General features: G+C 38.8%; 1 protein-coding gene across 3 annotated transcripts in view; it reads left to right on the top strand.

Annotated features, from left to right (window-relative positions):
• LOC306856555 (retinoic acid receptor gamma-A-like) overlaps window positions 1-17007 on the top strand; it is a 41041-nt gene extending 24034 nt beyond the window's left edge. The window contains exons 1-8 of one of the 3 annotated variants that reach the window (XM_079395909.1): window positions 662-1254; window positions 11542-11690; window positions 12384-12525; window positions 12806-12969; window positions 13999-14175; window positions 15084-15288; window positions 15580-15738; window positions 16226-17007. In XM_079395909.1, the coding sequence (XP_079252035.1) occupies window positions 1110-1254; window positions 11542-11690; window positions 12384-12525; window positions 12806-12969; window positions 13999-14175; window positions 15084-15288; window positions 15580-15738; window positions 16226-16551 (1467 nt within the window). In that variant the 5' untranslated portion in view covers window positions 662-1109 and the 3' untranslated portion in view covers window positions 16552-17007. Of the gene's footprint in view, window positions 1-661; window positions 1255-11541; window positions 11691-12383; window positions 12541-12805; window positions 12970-13998; window positions 14176-15083; window positions 15289-15579; window positions 15739-16225 lie in introns of those variants that run through there. The other 2 variants (XM_079395908.1, XM_079395907.1) reach the window with 2 other exon arrangements.
• The last annotated feature ends 602 nt before the right edge of the window (window positions 17008-17609 follow it).

Below are 17609 nucleotides of genomic sequence, written 5' to 3'. Positions count from 1 at the left end.
AATCAAAGGATCATCATGAATTTCAGAATGTATTTGATGTCACAAATATATAACAAATATATTGCAAATCTGCATATAGTATGATGTAGATTTGTTTGTGTAAAATTCAGAACTGGAGAATTTGGTATTTAAGTCATTTAAAGTTAATCTATCCTTCTCAACGTCTAAAACAAAGTTTTATCAAGTTAACATTCAAAGTATATAAAAATGGTTGAAGTTCAAGTCATTGTAATTATACTTATTAAATTATACTTATTTTATTTAGTGTATATTCTGCATTCAGTTGATCTCAATTCAAATTCAGCAATAGAATTGAAATTTAAAAGACATTCTTCAATTCTGAAGGGTGCACAAGCATGTTTATCAACACTTGATTACGAAAGGGGGCTCCATGATGAAAAGGAAGGCGATATGTTTCATAGGAAGAGCAGAAGATTGATAGATAGAGGGAGTGAGAGGAGGTCATGTTGTTTGTTTTTATTTGCAAAGGTATACAATATGATGCAGGCTGACAGGATTGCTCTAGCAGAAAATGGAAGGGAAAGTTTTGTCTTTTACCCAACCACAAAAGCACCCGCCTCATTCCCTCCCTCTCTCTTCCCCTCCCTCGCTCTGTAATTCCTGCCCCTCTCCCTCTGTTGTGGGCTGAACTAGCTGCGGCGAGTGAAATAGCGCAGGTTGTCGAGTCACAGTATGTTAGCTGACACTTAAGAGTCTTGACAATCAGGCTGAGTTTGAAAAAGCTCTAGAACTCAACAGACGCTGGAGAAAAACAGGCACTGGGTGATGGTCAGCATAGAGCTGCACAGGAGCCGCTTGACTCGATGAGGAACTGCTAGGCTACAGAAAAGTTCAGGTTATAAGAGAGAAGCTGCTGGCTACAGTGATAGCTACACCTGAAACAGAAGTCTCAAGTCCTTGAGACTTTCTCTTGCCATTGATAGCTTTGGCAGGAGTTCCAGATTGACTGGGAAACTCCAGACTCTACATTGTTGTTGTTGGTCATCGTCTACTGTGTTGCTTAACCGTATCTGCAGTTGACAGGCAGCTTGAGACAGAGTACAGAACATCTGGGACAGAGTTTGAGTTCTTGGCGAAGGCTGGACATCATGTTTGACTGTGTGGAGGCTCTCGGGGTAGGGGCAAGACCCCTCTTTGACGTATCCACTCAGAGTTCATGCATGTTCAGGAAAGCAGGCTCCTTCTTCCCTGGCCTAGAACCTTTCTCATGGAGCAACAACACTAGCCTGCAGTGTAAGTCTGATGTCTCTGTACCTCCACTATACTCACTCCAACTGTGTTCTTGATACTGTGTGTCCTTTTAACTCTTAGCATTTATTAAGGCAGGAGTCTGAGTGAATGTAGTATGTGCTCAGCATCTTGTCATGTGCTAACTGACTTAAATGGTACTCTTATGAACTTCCTAATGGCTGGCTACCAGAAGTTTTGCCTAGATCACAGAACAAACTGACTTGTGCTGATAAATAATGTACTTCTGCATATTTTATAAGCACAATTTTACAGCTGTGCACATATTGTAAACTGTTCTTCTGTCAACATTTTTTTAACTGGCATATTTATGAATTGTGTCATTGATATGCTTATAATTAGTAATGATAATGACAACAGTTACACTTAAGTTTTTTTTCTGCAAAAGTGACAATTAAGAGTGGAGTGTAAAACATTGAAAGCATATAGATGTATTGTAACTACAAGTTTCAGGCATAACTTTGGTGGAAACAATTAAAAATGAATTATATAAATGTAGTGCCAATGTGTTCAATCAAAGTATAGCCTTTACTGGACACTGAAATATTTATGTATTACATTTATGTAAATGTAGGTAATAAACAAATACGAAATAATGCACACACTTTAGTTTTCAATATTGTCCAGAAAACTCTTTCTTACGTGTGTAAATGTGTGCTTGGAGTCTCTTGTCACTCCATTTTGACCTTAATGGATGTCTTTAATTATTCAATTATGAATACAATGAACTCAATTAAAGGATTAGGGAGCCCATGGGGACAGACAGAGAGCAGAAGAGAGCTGATGATTAAGGGGTTTCCTATCATCTTTTACTTCTTTATGGCCACTGGCAAGTTTGTTCCATATAGAAATGCTTTGCATATTTATTATCACATTTTAATGCCACATAATGAGATCCAAGTTATTTAGCACATTCGCTAAACATATGATATTAAATAAATGAACTGAAGTAACACAGGGACTCCATTATTTAAGAGAACTCAAGAGCCACCAATTCGCCAAAAAAATAAAATAAAATAAAAAATAATCGAGTTCTTCAGTCTGCTGGCTTATCCCGACTTACTCTTTGGTACATGAAAAAAACCGAGTCTGTTACATGCAGTAATTGAGCTGACTCATTGCAATGTTTATAGACTCATTGCAAACTCAGAGAAGTGAAGTGAGTGAAGTGAGTGAGTGAAGTGACATTCAGCCAAGTATGGTGACCCATACTCGGAATTCGTGCTCTGCATTTAACCCATCCAACGTGCACACACACAGCAGTGAACACACACACACCGTGAACACACACCCGGAGCAGTGGGCAGCCATTTATGCTGCGGCGCCCGGGGAGCAGTTGGGGGTTCGGTGCCTTGCTCAAGGGCACCTCAGTCGTGGTATTGAGGGTGGAGAGAGCGCTGGACATTCACTCCCCCCACCTACAATCCCTGCCGGCCCGAGACTCGAACCCACAACCTTCGGATTACAAGTCCGACTCTCTAACCATTAGGCCACGACTTCCCCCAGCAGAACTAGTAGGGAAATACTGAAAACAAGATCCATATTTAGGAAAATGAATCATAGGACAAAGCCCATGCAAATGTGTCTGTGCCTTATTCTATGTGCGACTGAGTAGATTTCACATGCCCCTGCTGGAATTTGCCCCTATGCTGTAATGCCATTTTATTGCCATACTGGGCTGGTTGAAAGAACATTGCACCCCACAACAAGGCCAACCCCACAATGAATCCTTTGACAATGGCCTGATCTCTTTTCTCACCCCTTTTAAACCACCCTCAAGATGCAACAACTGAGGTCTCAGAGTCGTACCTCACTGGCTAAACTTGAACTTGTTAGCTTTAGCTTGTTAGTTCATTAGCCTTGGGATCTGTTGTGGGCAGTGCTGTCTCCAATTTTAAGTGGTTAGTAACTCTTAGATCTGGGGTCTGTGCGCTTCAGTTGATGCAAGTTTAGTTTCCTCATTTGATTGTTGGTTATGGCTAGACATTTTGTAGACTTCAAGGTCAAGTTGTTCTCAGTCTTGTTACTAAATGCAAAGTGATTTATTTAAACAAATTATAGTTTGGTAACACTGTTGAACTAAAATGGAAACAGAGATTCTTCATCTCTTTGACCACAATGTAGTATATTTTTAACAAATTGTGATGTTTTGGCAGGGTGAAGTCCATCTTTGCAGCTCTCCACATTGTGTTCTTACTAGAATGGAATAATTGGCTAAATCCTTGTCAGGATGTGATGGGTTCTTTGGTTAAGTTCTCGTCAGGAAAGGGACGAATGACACTGAGTTGTTGATCAGGAATACGTTTTTTAGCCTGTCGGTTGAGTGGGGTGTTATGATGTTCATGGGGTCTGGGGAGGAGGTGGCCAAATGTTGACTCAGCTTCACCCTGAAAAGGCAAAATAAAAGGGTCAGTTTATGAGGTACTATAAAGAAGAAAGCTTTGTATGCATGCTGTTGAATGAAAGGGGCAATCCAAGTTTAACAACTTGCTTCTAAGAAAGACAGCTCCTGTTTTTGCAGTCTTCCTTCAGCCCATCAGGACATGTGTTGGTCCATGTGTGCAGAGGATCTGGGGGAGATGCTAGTTAAGGTTTATGCTTAGTTGTTCTTTGATGTTTCATAAATGGATACTTTTTGGTAAACTAAAACCATGGTGGACTTTCACTGATTCCACAGTTCGTTACATTCTGTCAAACAGACCAAAATTGAATATCTGATTTTACTGCATGTATAACCTGGTTTTAATTACATCTGTGTATTGGTATTGCAAAATCAAATATCCATATAATCCAAAATTTGTTGTTCGCTATGACACAAATAAATATCGGGCCACTTGAGATGGACTGACCCTTCACTTTATATGGTAATCCAAAAATAAAATAATCACGGTGCTGTTCCAGCAAGTTTAGGGGCCTTATTTATAAAATGTTGCGCAGAAACCATCCTAAAATTGATCTAACGATCATCTCTCAAATATGCGTACGTGTGATTCATAAAATGAACGTACGTACAGAAAACGCACGTACGCCTCTCTTTCAGATGTGAAATCTATGAATCGCAAATGATCTTGAACTTGCATGCAAATGAATGGTTTCATTCAGAACAGCTTACATTTTCAAAAACATGCAGTATTCTGACAAGAAAAAGTGTGCAAGTCTGCTCAGACCCTGACGTGAAGCACTTTTCTAAGCACTTTTCCACATCAAATACATTTTTACAAATATGAGCAAACGCATGCTTTATAAATGAGGCCCCAGGTGCTTCAACCAAACATAAAAGTCTAAATGAAAAGCTGAAAATGTCTATGGAAATGCACTGGAAATATACTTATTTTTAATACATAGTCACAGAGTAATAAATGCAGAAGATTCAGCCACAGGCCTTATTCAGTCTGGACCTAACATCATATGAATCAAACACTGTAACACATTTATCAGTCAGTGAATGATGCTCAATAATGACTATATTGGTTAAATAATAGATTTAAATGTATGTGTGAGTTACTGTACACATTCTTATAATCATCTGTCATTTCATCCGCTTTCTCATTTTTTTTTTCTGGCATTTTTGAGTTTATGATGACAGGACAGTTTAGAGTTTACAGAAAGCAAAAGTGGGAGAGAGAGAGGGTGCCAGGATCGGGAAAGGTCCTCAAGCTGGGATTTGAACTTGGGACGCCCGTAGCGCAACGGTGCTGTATGTCGTGCACTGCCTAGGCTATCGGCGCCGACCCTCTTTCTAATTTTTACCTCAATTTCTATCTACGGTATTAATATCCAGCTTTATTCATGTTCACAGTCTGGTCAAAGGCAGACAGCAGAATGGGTCAGGCATAGTGCATGTTTAGTATGTAGTTTCACATATGTGCTGGTTTGGATCAAGCACTGCTTGTTATAGGATTAAATGAGCTTTTAGTCAAGCCAAAGACTGTGGCTTTTGTTATGTGAGTCTCTTGTGAATGTGAAAAACAAGAATCGGTTTAGTTCACAGGCACAAGCATTATGTGTTTTCAAAGCTTAAATATTTGAGGGCATTATTTTCAAAATGGTGACATGCCAGGACAGGGAAAAGTCTGCATACGTATGTGTGTGAGTACTAGGTGCTCTGGTTTCCCCCACAATACAAAGGCGTGCTGGATAGGTAAATTGGAGACATTAAAGTGTCTGTAGGTGTGATTGTAGATGTAAATGTGTGTCTGTGTTAGCTCTGTGATAGCCGTTTCCCTGTGTGCACTCAGACATGCTTGGAAAGACTCCAGCATCCTACAGAGGACATGTGATTTGAAAAATACATGTATGTATGCATGCATCATTTCTACAGACTAACCCTGACTTAACTCCAAAAACCATGTTGTACCTATGTTTTCTCAAAAGTATATCCAAGTACACACACAGTGAGTGTGAATATTAAGTAAATAATTATAGTAAGAGAGATGACTTTTCAGCTGTTCAAACATAACTTTACATCACAAAAGAAAATGATTGATTAAGTTATCTCTTCGATTCTCACTGTTTGTTAAACTGAAAATTAATATACAGCAGTATTACTTATCATCTCCAACCATGGTCTCAAGAACTACATCTCTCGACCTGGTGAGAAGAAGATTAGTGTTAGTATGACTTATATGGGTATAGATATGTGTAAGTATGTATATATGCATTTAAGTATATATGCATTTCAATCAATTTCTTTCATTTTGAAGAGTGCGCGTATGCATTTATGTCTAAAGGAACCATGGAGAATATGGACAAAATGTTCTTCATTATACTTTAACTACAGGTGAATTATTAAATAAATAATATTTTCTTTGCCCTTATAGAGGTCCAGTGGAGGACTGTACACGCCATGGGAGATCAGAGCACACCACTGGTTAGTTTACCAGGGCATTGTTTAATATGAGCAGTTATGTAAAAGTACACCAAGCAAATCAAATGAGGTTTTAATGCCTCACTCAAACGTTGGCATTTACAGCATAAAGCAAACATCTAAACCCATACGGATTTGGAGGCAAACCTGAATTGACCCAACTTGTTAAATTTCTCAGTAACACTTCAAGTCGAATGTTGGTGAGATGTCACAAATTCTAACAACATGCAGAAAGCCTATAAAACTGATTGCGTCAGCATTTGACAAATACTGTTGTCTTTTAGAGGAGTTTTTTTTTTCCTGACAAGAAAACAAAAGAAACTATTCAAACAGCTCCACACAACTGACTATTATAGAGCTCTTGAATGATCTTTAAAGGGTTCTTCTTTGCTTCTGTATAAAAAGTTTTGTGTTCACTTAAAATCTGTTTGATGACTTCACTCTACAAATTGCTGGGTTAAATACAACCCAGCACTTGGTAAAATATGGACAAACCCAGAGATTGGGTTGTTTTTGACCCAGCGGTTGGGTTAAACATTTACCCCAACTGTTGGTTGAAAACAACCCAATCGGTGGGTTTGTCCGTATTTAACCCAGCATTTTTTTAGAGTGTACTAATGACTAATTTGCCTTTGCTCAATTTGTAGTTAAAAGAGCGTTAAAAGCTTCATGAATGCCTTGAAAGCAATAGTGTAACTTTTGAGTTGACTCAATCATGCAGTTCAGTCCATCCACACACACAACCACGCAGAAGAAATAAAAGAAGCATTCATCTCTACTCTCAGTCTGCAAACTATTGTGTGTGGGTGTAGATCCTACATATAGTGGACATACATAGCAAATGTATTTTGACAGTGATCTCATCCCAGATAGCAAAAATCTTTTGGCCCAGACCCATCTGAAATTCTGGACCAGATCCGCACAACAGACTCGAGCCAGTGTCTTTTGGCACAACGGGCCAATACCGGCAGGGATCCGATTTTCCGGATCTGGACCAGAACTGGACCAGCTCCGGAACAGATGCAGATTCCTTTATGGTGATTTGGACCAAATGTGGGCCTGATCTGGTCTAGTACCTTGCTGGATCTGGGCCAGCTCATTTTGTATGTATATATATATATATATAGGCCTACACACACACACACACATATATAAATTGTATACATATCTAGAATTCAAATACAATTTGTTTATTTGTACAGTACTTTTCACAATACATATTTCAATGCAGCTTTACAGAAAATGCACATTTCTTTGTTACAAATGAAAAGTTACTCTAAAAAATATAAGTTACTCTAAAAAAAGTAATTAATTACTAGCTACTAATTACATCTTCAAAAGTGTAATTAGATTACCGTACAAATTACTCTCTCCAAAAAGTATTTAATTACTTATTACTTTCTAAATCCTTTATCAACCTCAACAAGTTAATGAGGTCTTGCAGAATAAGACATTAATATGTGCTTTTTAAGTAATAATAAACAGCCAACATCCCAGAAATATTCAGGCTAATAACCAACTAGTTCATTATTTTACCAAAGTAAGAGGGATCATACAAAATGCATGTTATTTTTTATCTGCCTTGATCATTTTCACATCTTCTTCTTCTACTAAGGTTAATTGGTGGTTGGCAAACAACTTTTTGGTGCATTACCACCACCATCTGGTATGGAGTGTATACGCATTGTTTAAAAAATAAATCTATATCCTTCCACTTAAATTGGTTTCTCGAAGATATTGAAACAATATATTATAACACATATCTTTTGACCGCAACATATCTTTAACGTCTTCTGTTATGAACTCACTATGAATGAGCTGCCAGTATCCGCTCTGCGACAGTAGTTCCCGCCACTGAAACCGGGCCCGGGCTGGATCCGTGTTACAGCACTGAAACGGATGTGACTGTAACATGGATTTGCCAGTTTGAAAATGGATCCACAGAGTCAGCTGCTGTCAGTTTGTTCCATTTCCATATTTTGGTTTTTATTCAATAACTGATTCATGCATTTAATTTTCCTGTATGCTTTAACAACATCATTATTTTAGTTTTTCTTTTTTTCTAGTACATTCATTATGACAAAGGTCTATTCTGCTTGTATATGCTTGTACATACATACTCTGCTTGTACTATATGGTACTGATGGTGACCTAACAAGGTACTAACCCTGAATCTAATCTTAACCCATGTACAGTTTTTACATTATATGTTTTGAAAATGTAAACCTTTTTGCTTATGCACAATGATAAAGATTAGTGGTTGAAAACTTCTACAAATATAGCAAAATGTAGTCATGTCTGAATCTATGTTTAATTCATTAAATAACAATATAACATCAGGCACATGCTAGGCTTGAGCAGGCAAAATGTTGCACTGCATGATGCTTCTCTATAAAGTGAGAACTTGCTTCTTTCTGATGACGTCAGAGACACTGTGGTCACCTGTTAGTTTTGCTGAGGTTGCTGAAAGGCGGGGATTAATTCAATGTTTCCGTCATCGAATCCATGTCTCTCCCTGCACAATCTGAGCCAGCAGCGAGAACCTGGCTTGTCATGCTGAAGTCCTCAGCTGATAAAACCTGCTTCACCTTTCACTGTGTTCGTTGTCTAAACATTGCAAACATAAGTAATCTGCAGAAATATGGGCTGAGAGCATGCAATTAAATCATTTTCTTTCTGTGTAAATCAGTGCTTTAATGGAAGTCTAAATGTGACAATTCAATCCCATTCATAAAACAATGACTGAGCAGAAGTTAGAGTGGAATTATACATTTTCCATTTGTTCTGTTAATGCTGTCAAGTGCCAATTTAGAAAACCAATTTCTTCTGAATGCTTTATTTCAAAATCGGCCATGTATCCTCCACAAGTCAAAACTAGTATGTCAAATAAAACAAAGAAAGAAAATGAAATAGGAACAGAATAGCATTCCATCTTTCTTCTCCTTTTGTCTGTCAGTCATTTTACTGGTGGCGCCAGGTTTCCACTCCTCCAGCAGTGAAGGAGCTGGATGTTTTCAGAACCGCTCTGTCACTCAAGCATTGCTACCACATAAACACATAAAGCCAATTCAGCCTAAGTTACTACATAAACACAGTGATCAGGTTGCGTTCTCACCCACTCAGTCGCCCATCACCCTCGGCCTTGTGTTTTACAGAACATTATGTGTAATAACTATGTCTATCAGCATTCCAGAGACCTAGACGTGTTGATATGCATGACAGAACTGCACAAAATCTAAAGAAAAAGACACAATACCAGTGCTTGACCCTATACTGTAACTTTTTTTTTGTGAATCTTCATACATATGCATCAGACAGATGTCTTTTTCAGCCCTGTGAGCAATGATCACTGCTTTTTAAGATGCTGTGTCAAGTTAAAATGAGTTCAACTTGTAAAAAATGCATCTTGTGACCCTGCGTTCTGTTCTATTCTTGTGTGTGAACACCAACTTTAATGCAAGTTACACAATAGACTACAACAAGCAAATAACTCAACAAGTAGGCCATATGTGTGTGTGTGTGTGTGTGTGTGTGTGTGTGTGTGTGTGTGTTTATATATATATTCCAGTCAAATTATATACGACATCTAAGTTTCGTATATTTTGAAGTTTCAATATCTGCTGTTGCCAAAAAACAAAACAAAAATTGTGTTGTGACTTTGGAAAGTCTCTAGCACAGATTTCTGTGGTGTTTGGAAACGAAACGTCCTTTCATAGTTTGCCAAATGTCACATCATCAATATTGCATATTTTATCTCAGCTGAGGTTGCGATTAGATCATTGGCAGAATTTATGTGACTCTCAGTTCACGTTCGTGTCTCGAGAAGCCAACGATGCTGTCAAAGTCAAGGTCAAAGTGAAATTCACCCTTTACCCTCTCTCACGCATTCTTCATTTGTCTTTCCCAGCCTACCCCAGCCCCAGCTCCCCCTGTTTCTTTATGAGATTTCTCATCTATACCGTCTCTCATTTTGCTCTTGTTAAACGGTGAAGAAAGAGGGAATGAGAGGCACGTTCGGGGGATCCACTCCATTCACTAGGAGGAGGGGGCGAAGGCCTCTGTGGGCCGTAAAATCTGGAGTTCTGAAGACCCAGTTTTAGCTGTTTTTCTCTCATTTTTTACAAGTGGAGAGTGAGGGGACAGCTGCTGCTGGTGTGAATGGCTGACCAAGGTGACTCACTGCCAATAAAGTGCTGGTCATGCAGGCCTCAGGCCTCGGTCAGACCACAGACAGGCTTTACGGGCGATCTTGAGACTGGACCTCTAGTAAAAAGCCAGTCATCCAAGCCTGAGGAATTTAGGGTCCAGGAAACAAGAGCATGAGGGGGGAGAGGGTGTCTAGAGGTGAAAGTTGAACCGAGTGACAGTGTGGACTTGCGCAAAATATATTACACAGGATTCACACGGTTGTGTTTAAACTGGGCAAACCGTGTTAGATTATATGTATGCGTCTGTATGGCTGGTGTCCGGGATGTTTATGAATCTGACTGTGGTACCATTTGGGTGCGTGACAGCAAGTCGAACACATGCTGAGCTGTCAGTCAAAGCATATTATCAATTCATCCATCTGTCCCAGAGTTCATTTTTTCCCATCTCTCTTCTCTTTCAACACCTCTGCCCCTCAGTGTGCTCACTTAATATTTATCTTCGAGCTCAGACCCCTGGGCAGATACCTCTTAATGCATTTGTCGTCAGTCAGTCATCAGCCATCCAGTTTTTGTCTCTTTCATTCTAAGTATGCTAATATTCTTTAAAAAGGAAGCACATTCCTATTCAGTCATGAATTTGGATAGTGCAGTGCTATTAAATAATGACAAATGTGACCCTGCACCACAAAACCAGTCTTAAGTGTCAGTTTTTAGAAATTGAGATTTATACCTCATCTGAAAGCTGAATAAATAAGCTTCCCATTGATGTATATTCCATTGTATGTATATGGCAAAATTTGGCCGAGATACAACTATTTGAAAATCTGAAATCTGAGGTTGCAAAAAAATCCAAATATTGAGAAAATGACCTTTAAAATTGTCCAACTGAAGTTTTGAGCAATGCATATTACTAATAAAAAAGTAATTTTGACCCATACAATGTATTTTTGGCTATTGCTACATATATACCCCTGCGACTTTTAGGTCATTGGTCCATTGAAAACTCACAACTTTGCCCAGGCTTACTCTAAACAATTACTCTGATAGACAAGGGAGTGAAAGTGGCTTTGTTGTTTTAAGTGTAAATAGATTTTTAACATATTAACGGTATAAATAGATTTGTACATTTTTGTAGATTGGTGATGTTTGCCAGTGCAGAACTTGCCTGTGTGGGTAGAAAGTTTGAAAACAACAACCAGATTCTTACCTTTGTAATCACCATTAATTATCTGCTCTTTTTCTTCCTGATTTCTGCAGCGGTGGAGACCCAGAGCACAAGCTCAGAGGAGATGGTTCCCAGTTCTCCTTCTCCACCCCCTCCTCCTCGTGTCTATAAACCCTGCTTTGTGTGCCAGGACAAATCTTCTGGCTACCATTATGGAGTCAGCTCTTGTGAGGGCTGCAAGGTATGCAAACCTATACAGTATATATACATTTGACCAACAGACAGCAAATAAATATGTATTATTTTTTATAATAAGACCGTACCATACTTAATCCACAGATTTTATTTGGACAAACCCTAAATGTTACTTAATGTAGGTTAATATTGGCTTTTTAAACTTAATTTTGCCATAAACCAAAGATAAATTAGCTATAATATGAAAGTAGCATACATATATAGTTTTATTGATTTACTTTTTCTATGAAGAGTGTTGTTTTTAGACAAACTTCGAATGCACTTTAAATACATGACATACACAAAACAAAACCTGAGAATGCATTTTCCAATGTTAATCATATTTGAACCCTGTAGTGGGAAAAAGATTAGTGGATAATACAGCCTAATGTGAAGACTTAGACAAAGACACTTTTACATGTAATTACATTATAACACATCACATGTGTAAAATAAGCGTATGTGAATATTTGAGTGCTGCCACCTAGTGATACTGCCAAGATCAAGACTTTTGTTTTCATTCAAACATACTCTTTAGTGCCCTCTGCTGATTTATCTGATGAAGTTAATAAAAACTGTTCTCTATTACACAAAATTTTGAGTAATTTTCATGATTATGAAGCCTGAAACATGAATTTAAACTTGCCTTTTTTTCTGTCTATCTTTTTGTGTTTCTTTCTCTCTCTTATCTTCATAACAGGGTTTTTTCCGTCGCAGTATCCAGAAGAACATGGTGTACACCTGCCACAGAGACAAAAACTGCCAGATCAATAAGGTGACACGGAACCGCTGTCAGTACTGCCGGCTGCAGAAGTGCTTTGAGGTTGGCATGTCTAAGGAAGGTAAAAATCAGAGCAGTACGTCCCCATCTATACTGTTCTCAGTTCACACAACCAATAAAGACATGCTAGCTGTAGGCTAGATTAGAGTGAATTCATGAGTTTGAGTTTGTGAAAGCACATCTATGATTGTCTCAAAAAAAAAAAGTATTGTTCTGAACTACCTGGTATGAATAAAACCCTAAAGAAATGATATTGTCTAACTCTCAAGAGTAGCATGCTTTTTTTTTTTTCATGTATGCTACAAGGTTGACTTCATTTTGTGTTGTTCTTTATCTTTTAGCGGTCCGGAATGACAGGAATAAGAAAAAGAAGGACATAAAAGAGGAGATGGTTCTTCCTGAATGCTACGAGCTGAGTGGAGAACTGGAAGAACTGGTTAATAAAGTCAGCAAAGCACACAGGGAAACCTTCCCTTCGCTCTGTCAGCTCGGAAAATACACGACTGTGAGTCCTGAGCTCTCACACTTTAATTCATCTTCACATACATCCTTCTGTCTGTCAGCTAAATAAACATGAGCAGGACTGTGTGGGCCAAGATCGTGCAAATGATCCGCACCAATGCAATAACATTACACATGTACTGAACCATCAAATATAATGTGTAGTTTCTCATTTATTATAAGGCCACTGTGATCGATCAGTTGATTGCCTTATATTAAACTACACAGTTTCTCTGTACTTGTAATACTTCATATGCCATAAAGAAAATTTAAGTCTAATTTAAATCTAATTTAAATCTATCTATGTCTGTCTGTCTGTCTGTCTATCTATCTATCTATCTATCTATCTATCTATCTATCTATCTATCTATCTATCTATCTATCTATCTATCTATCTATCTATCTATCTATCTATCTATCTATCTATGTCTGTTTGTCTATCTGAAATCTGAAATTTCGGCAGTCACTGCTATAAACTCTTTGTGAGTGCTTTGAGCTACACACAGTGCCAGTGAAAGTATAATCTTAGCACCAGAGGGGAAATGAAAACGTTCCAAAAATATTGTTTATTTTACTGATGTTATAATATCGGTATGCTATTATGACTAGACATAATTGCAGCTGGATGGATCTTTAAAAAATATGACTTTTTCAAATTGAAATCTAAATTTTAACTTGTGGATTATGAGCATGCGATTTTCATTAGTCATAATTGCATTGTAGACATGTTTTATGTGAACTATTATAAGTCAGAATTGCATTACAGATATGTGCTCTGTGAATTATTAATATGAAATGTAACCAGTTACACTGAAACCTCTGTCCACCTATGCATATCTCCTATTGTACTTGCCAGCCTATACTGCTGTTGTAAACAAACACACACACACACACACACAAACAATGCGAACACACTGAATTTCCGTTCAGTGATTTAACAATGATTATCTTTTTTATGACATTTTGGTTTAATTGTATGGAGATGTATGGATAAGTATACTCAACGTTTTTTCCTGTTTTACTGTTACTTCAGAATTCCAGTGCGGATCATAGGGTTCAGCTGGATCTTGGACTGTGGGATAAGTTCAGTGAGCTCTCCACAAAGTGCATTATAAAGATTGTGGAGTTTGCCAAACGTCTGCCAGGTTTTACTTCACTCACCATTGCAGACCAGATCACCTTACTGAAATCTGCCTGCCTTGATATACTGGTAAATACAATAAAAACTTCAGTTTTATACATTACATTTATTCATTTAGCTGACGCTTTTATCCAAAGCGACTTACAATTGCTATATATGTCAGAGGTCGCACGCCTCTGGAGCAACTAGGGGGTTAAGTGTCTTGCTCAGGGACACATTGGTGTCTCAGTGGATTCGAACCCAGGTCTCTCACACCAAAGGCATGTGTCTTATCCACTGCGCCATCACCACCCCCAGTGGTGGTGATGGGGCAGTGCAAACAAAACACATTCTTGCATTGAAAAACTAGCTGTAGCACAAGGGAAGTTGGTAGAATACATGGTTCTAAGTAGTAAATTCTACAATAGATGCCACATCTTAAAGGGATAGTTCACAAAAAAAAAAAGAAGAAAAAAAGGTCATCATTTACTCACCCTCAAGAAGATATTTTGCAGAATGAGGTTAACCAGACAGCTGACAGTAGCCATTGACTTCCATAACATTCTTCAGAGTATCTTTTTGGTGTGTGTTCAGCAGAAGAAAGAAACTTACAAAGGTTTGGAACAAGTGGAGGGTAAGACAATGATGATTTGTATTTTCAGGTGAACTATCACTTTAAGGCCGATTCATTCTGCATTGAGAGACGCAGAGAAACTGCAACAGACACATTTGGTGGGTTTTGTGGGATCAGTGTGTAGATCACTGTTGCAATTGGTCAGCGCTTGTTTGTCAGGTCCTGGAACATCTGAGGGGTGACATACTGTAACATGGTGACTGTCGTTTTTTTTCTGTGTCTGTTTGTGCAGTGTGAATTGGCCTTTAAAATTTCCATGCACGTGGTGTGGGATTCTGAGAAAAAAAAAATGAGACACTGTTCCCTTTCATGTAGTTTTTTTTTTTTTTTACATTTTTCTTAATTGTGAAATTGAACTTTGCAGATGTTGCGGATTTGTACTCGCTACACTCCAGAACAGGACACTATGACCTTTTCGGATGGACTGACCCTCAACAGAACACAGATGCACAACGCCGGTTTCGGCCCACTCACAGACCTGGTGTTTGCTTTCGCCGGGCAGCTCCTGCCCCTGGAGATGGACGACACAGAGACAGGGCTCCTTAGCGCCATCTGCCTCATCTGCGGAGGTACTGCTGTCGCTCAGTGTGTTATTTACTTCTTCTCCAATTACTTATAGGTAGAAACTCAATTGCATGTGGAAACTGTGACTTGGGTTAACAATAAATAGCTGAGTAAGTTCTGTGATGTGCTAATCTTATCTCTAAGTGCTGTTTTAAACTGTGTACCTTCAGCAGTAGTTGATCTGGTTATCCTGCTTCTTTGCTAAACATTTTGACTCCGTGATTGGTTTATTCCTTCTGATGTCATTGAACCATGATTGACATGTCATGCCTTTCTGCATCTGGCTGAATGAGTAGATCGCATGGACCTGGAGGAACCTCATCGAGTGGACCAGCTACAGGAACCTCTGCTAGAGGCGTTAAAGATCTACGCTCGCCGGCGACGCCCCAACAAACCTCACATGTTCCCACGAATGTTGATGAAGGTCACTGACCTCCGAGGCATCAGCACTAAAGGTATGCATTGTTTATGCCTGTATGGTACTCAGTGTGAAGAATGTAAAAGTCTTGGAATTTTACGTTGCGATATGTTTAAAGTGCACTCGTCTAGTTGATAGCTGCTGACTTCTACACGACTTCTACTCGATACACTAACAGTCTTCACGAATCCGCTTAAATCTGAAAATCCAAGGTCCGACCAGAGACTCAAGCAAGTTTGGGTGCACAACTTTGATGAATGCCTCATACACAGGTTAGGACTGACATTAGTAGCCTTAGATCACGGGTTATTTGAAATAATTGTGCTTTTGCCGAATGGACACAAAAAGACCCAAGTTCTTATGCATGTCGGGTCCAAGAAGTCCAAGAGGTTTGGGTCGGGTACAGATCTTAAGACCTGAGAGCACCTCTACTACACACTGATGATAAATATGTAAAATATGGACCTAAATGAAGATATTAAAACACAAAACATGAAGACGATCTTCTTTGTGTGTGCGTTTAGGAGCAGAGCGAGCCATCACTCTAAAGATGGAGATCCCAGGCCCCATGCCTCCTCTGATCAGAGAGATGCTGGAGAATCCTGAGATCTTTGAGGAGAGCTCCGAATCTAAAGACACCGGTGCTTCTGCCCCCCTGCCGCCTCCCGCCATTCAGGCCATCAAACGTGAGAGGGATGAGGAATCTGCTCTGGAGGATGAAGAGGACGAGGATGATGAGTGTGCGGAGGAGGGACGGGACCGAGCAGGGGACAGCGAGGATGAGGAATGGGGACTCCTGCAAGTGGACATGGGCGGAGCTAGAAAGAGTGAGACAGGAAGAACACAGTGACCGCTGGAGGCTGGTCTGATACATACAAGATAACAGCTGACAACATTGTATTCCAGACACCTGATCAGTTGATACAAACAAAATCATTCAGTCAAGCAATTTCCCATATCGACTCAAAAAATAAGCTTCGTATGACACAAAACATGCACAACTTTGCACATCTAGTTTCCCTCAACTTTTCAAAAGCAGTAAAAATGAATTGTAAAAAGAGAAAACCTTAAGAACATGCCAACACTGTTACTTCAGACAGTGTTTCTCTAACTGAAAAGATAGAAATGAAAAAGAATGCAAGACCAGAGAAACATAAGCCATATAGTTCCATATCTGGAAGTATGCATATTTTCATATGGAGATACCAAATATTTTAGAATGCATCCCAAAGCCTTGTTCTGTAAGGGAAACATTTTCTTTTTTTAATGACTGCATATGGATACATAATCAGAACTGATCAATGAGAAAAAAGAAAGAAACCCCCCCCCAAAGAACAGCAAACAACCACATACAGCACATGACCGATTCAACACAACATACATTTACTGCATAATGTAACTTTATACTCTTGATATTGCATTGTCTCAGTAATATTTTATTTTGAATATTTTCAGCAACTCTGTGCTTCTTTCAGTGTGTTATTATGTGTTATCGATGACATACCTCTTTACGAAACACTCCAAATTCACAGCCCTCCAGCCACACATCTAAATTAAACACACTCTAGATCGAAATTTTAGGTTTTGGGCATTAGAAGATTATAAAATTAATACATCACATTATTCCAATCAAACCTTTCACTCAGGGCAAATCAAGGACCAAAGGTGATCTACATGTCTCAGAACATGTGTGCACTATACATGTATTTTATCTTCAGCTATTCTATATCGTTACACAAAAAGTAACATTAAAAGCTAAAATGTAAATTTTTCTCTGGGATTTAGAAGAGTTGTGTGATTAGGTATTAAAAGCAATAACACACTGATATGTTAGATAAGAAGAAGAACTCTAGAGTGTCAAACATGAGCCGAGCATCTCAGCAAATATGAGCAGTGGTGTGCACAAAC

This window comes from Barbus barbus (genome assembly GCF_936440315.1).
Source record: "Barbus barbus genome assembly, chromosome: 37".
NCBI lineage: Eukaryota > Metazoa > Chordata > Actinopteri > Cypriniformes > Cyprinidae > Barbus > Barbus barbus.
Note: the sequence above shows the minus strand (reverse complement) of the source record. Positions and strands in the feature narration are given on the sequence as shown.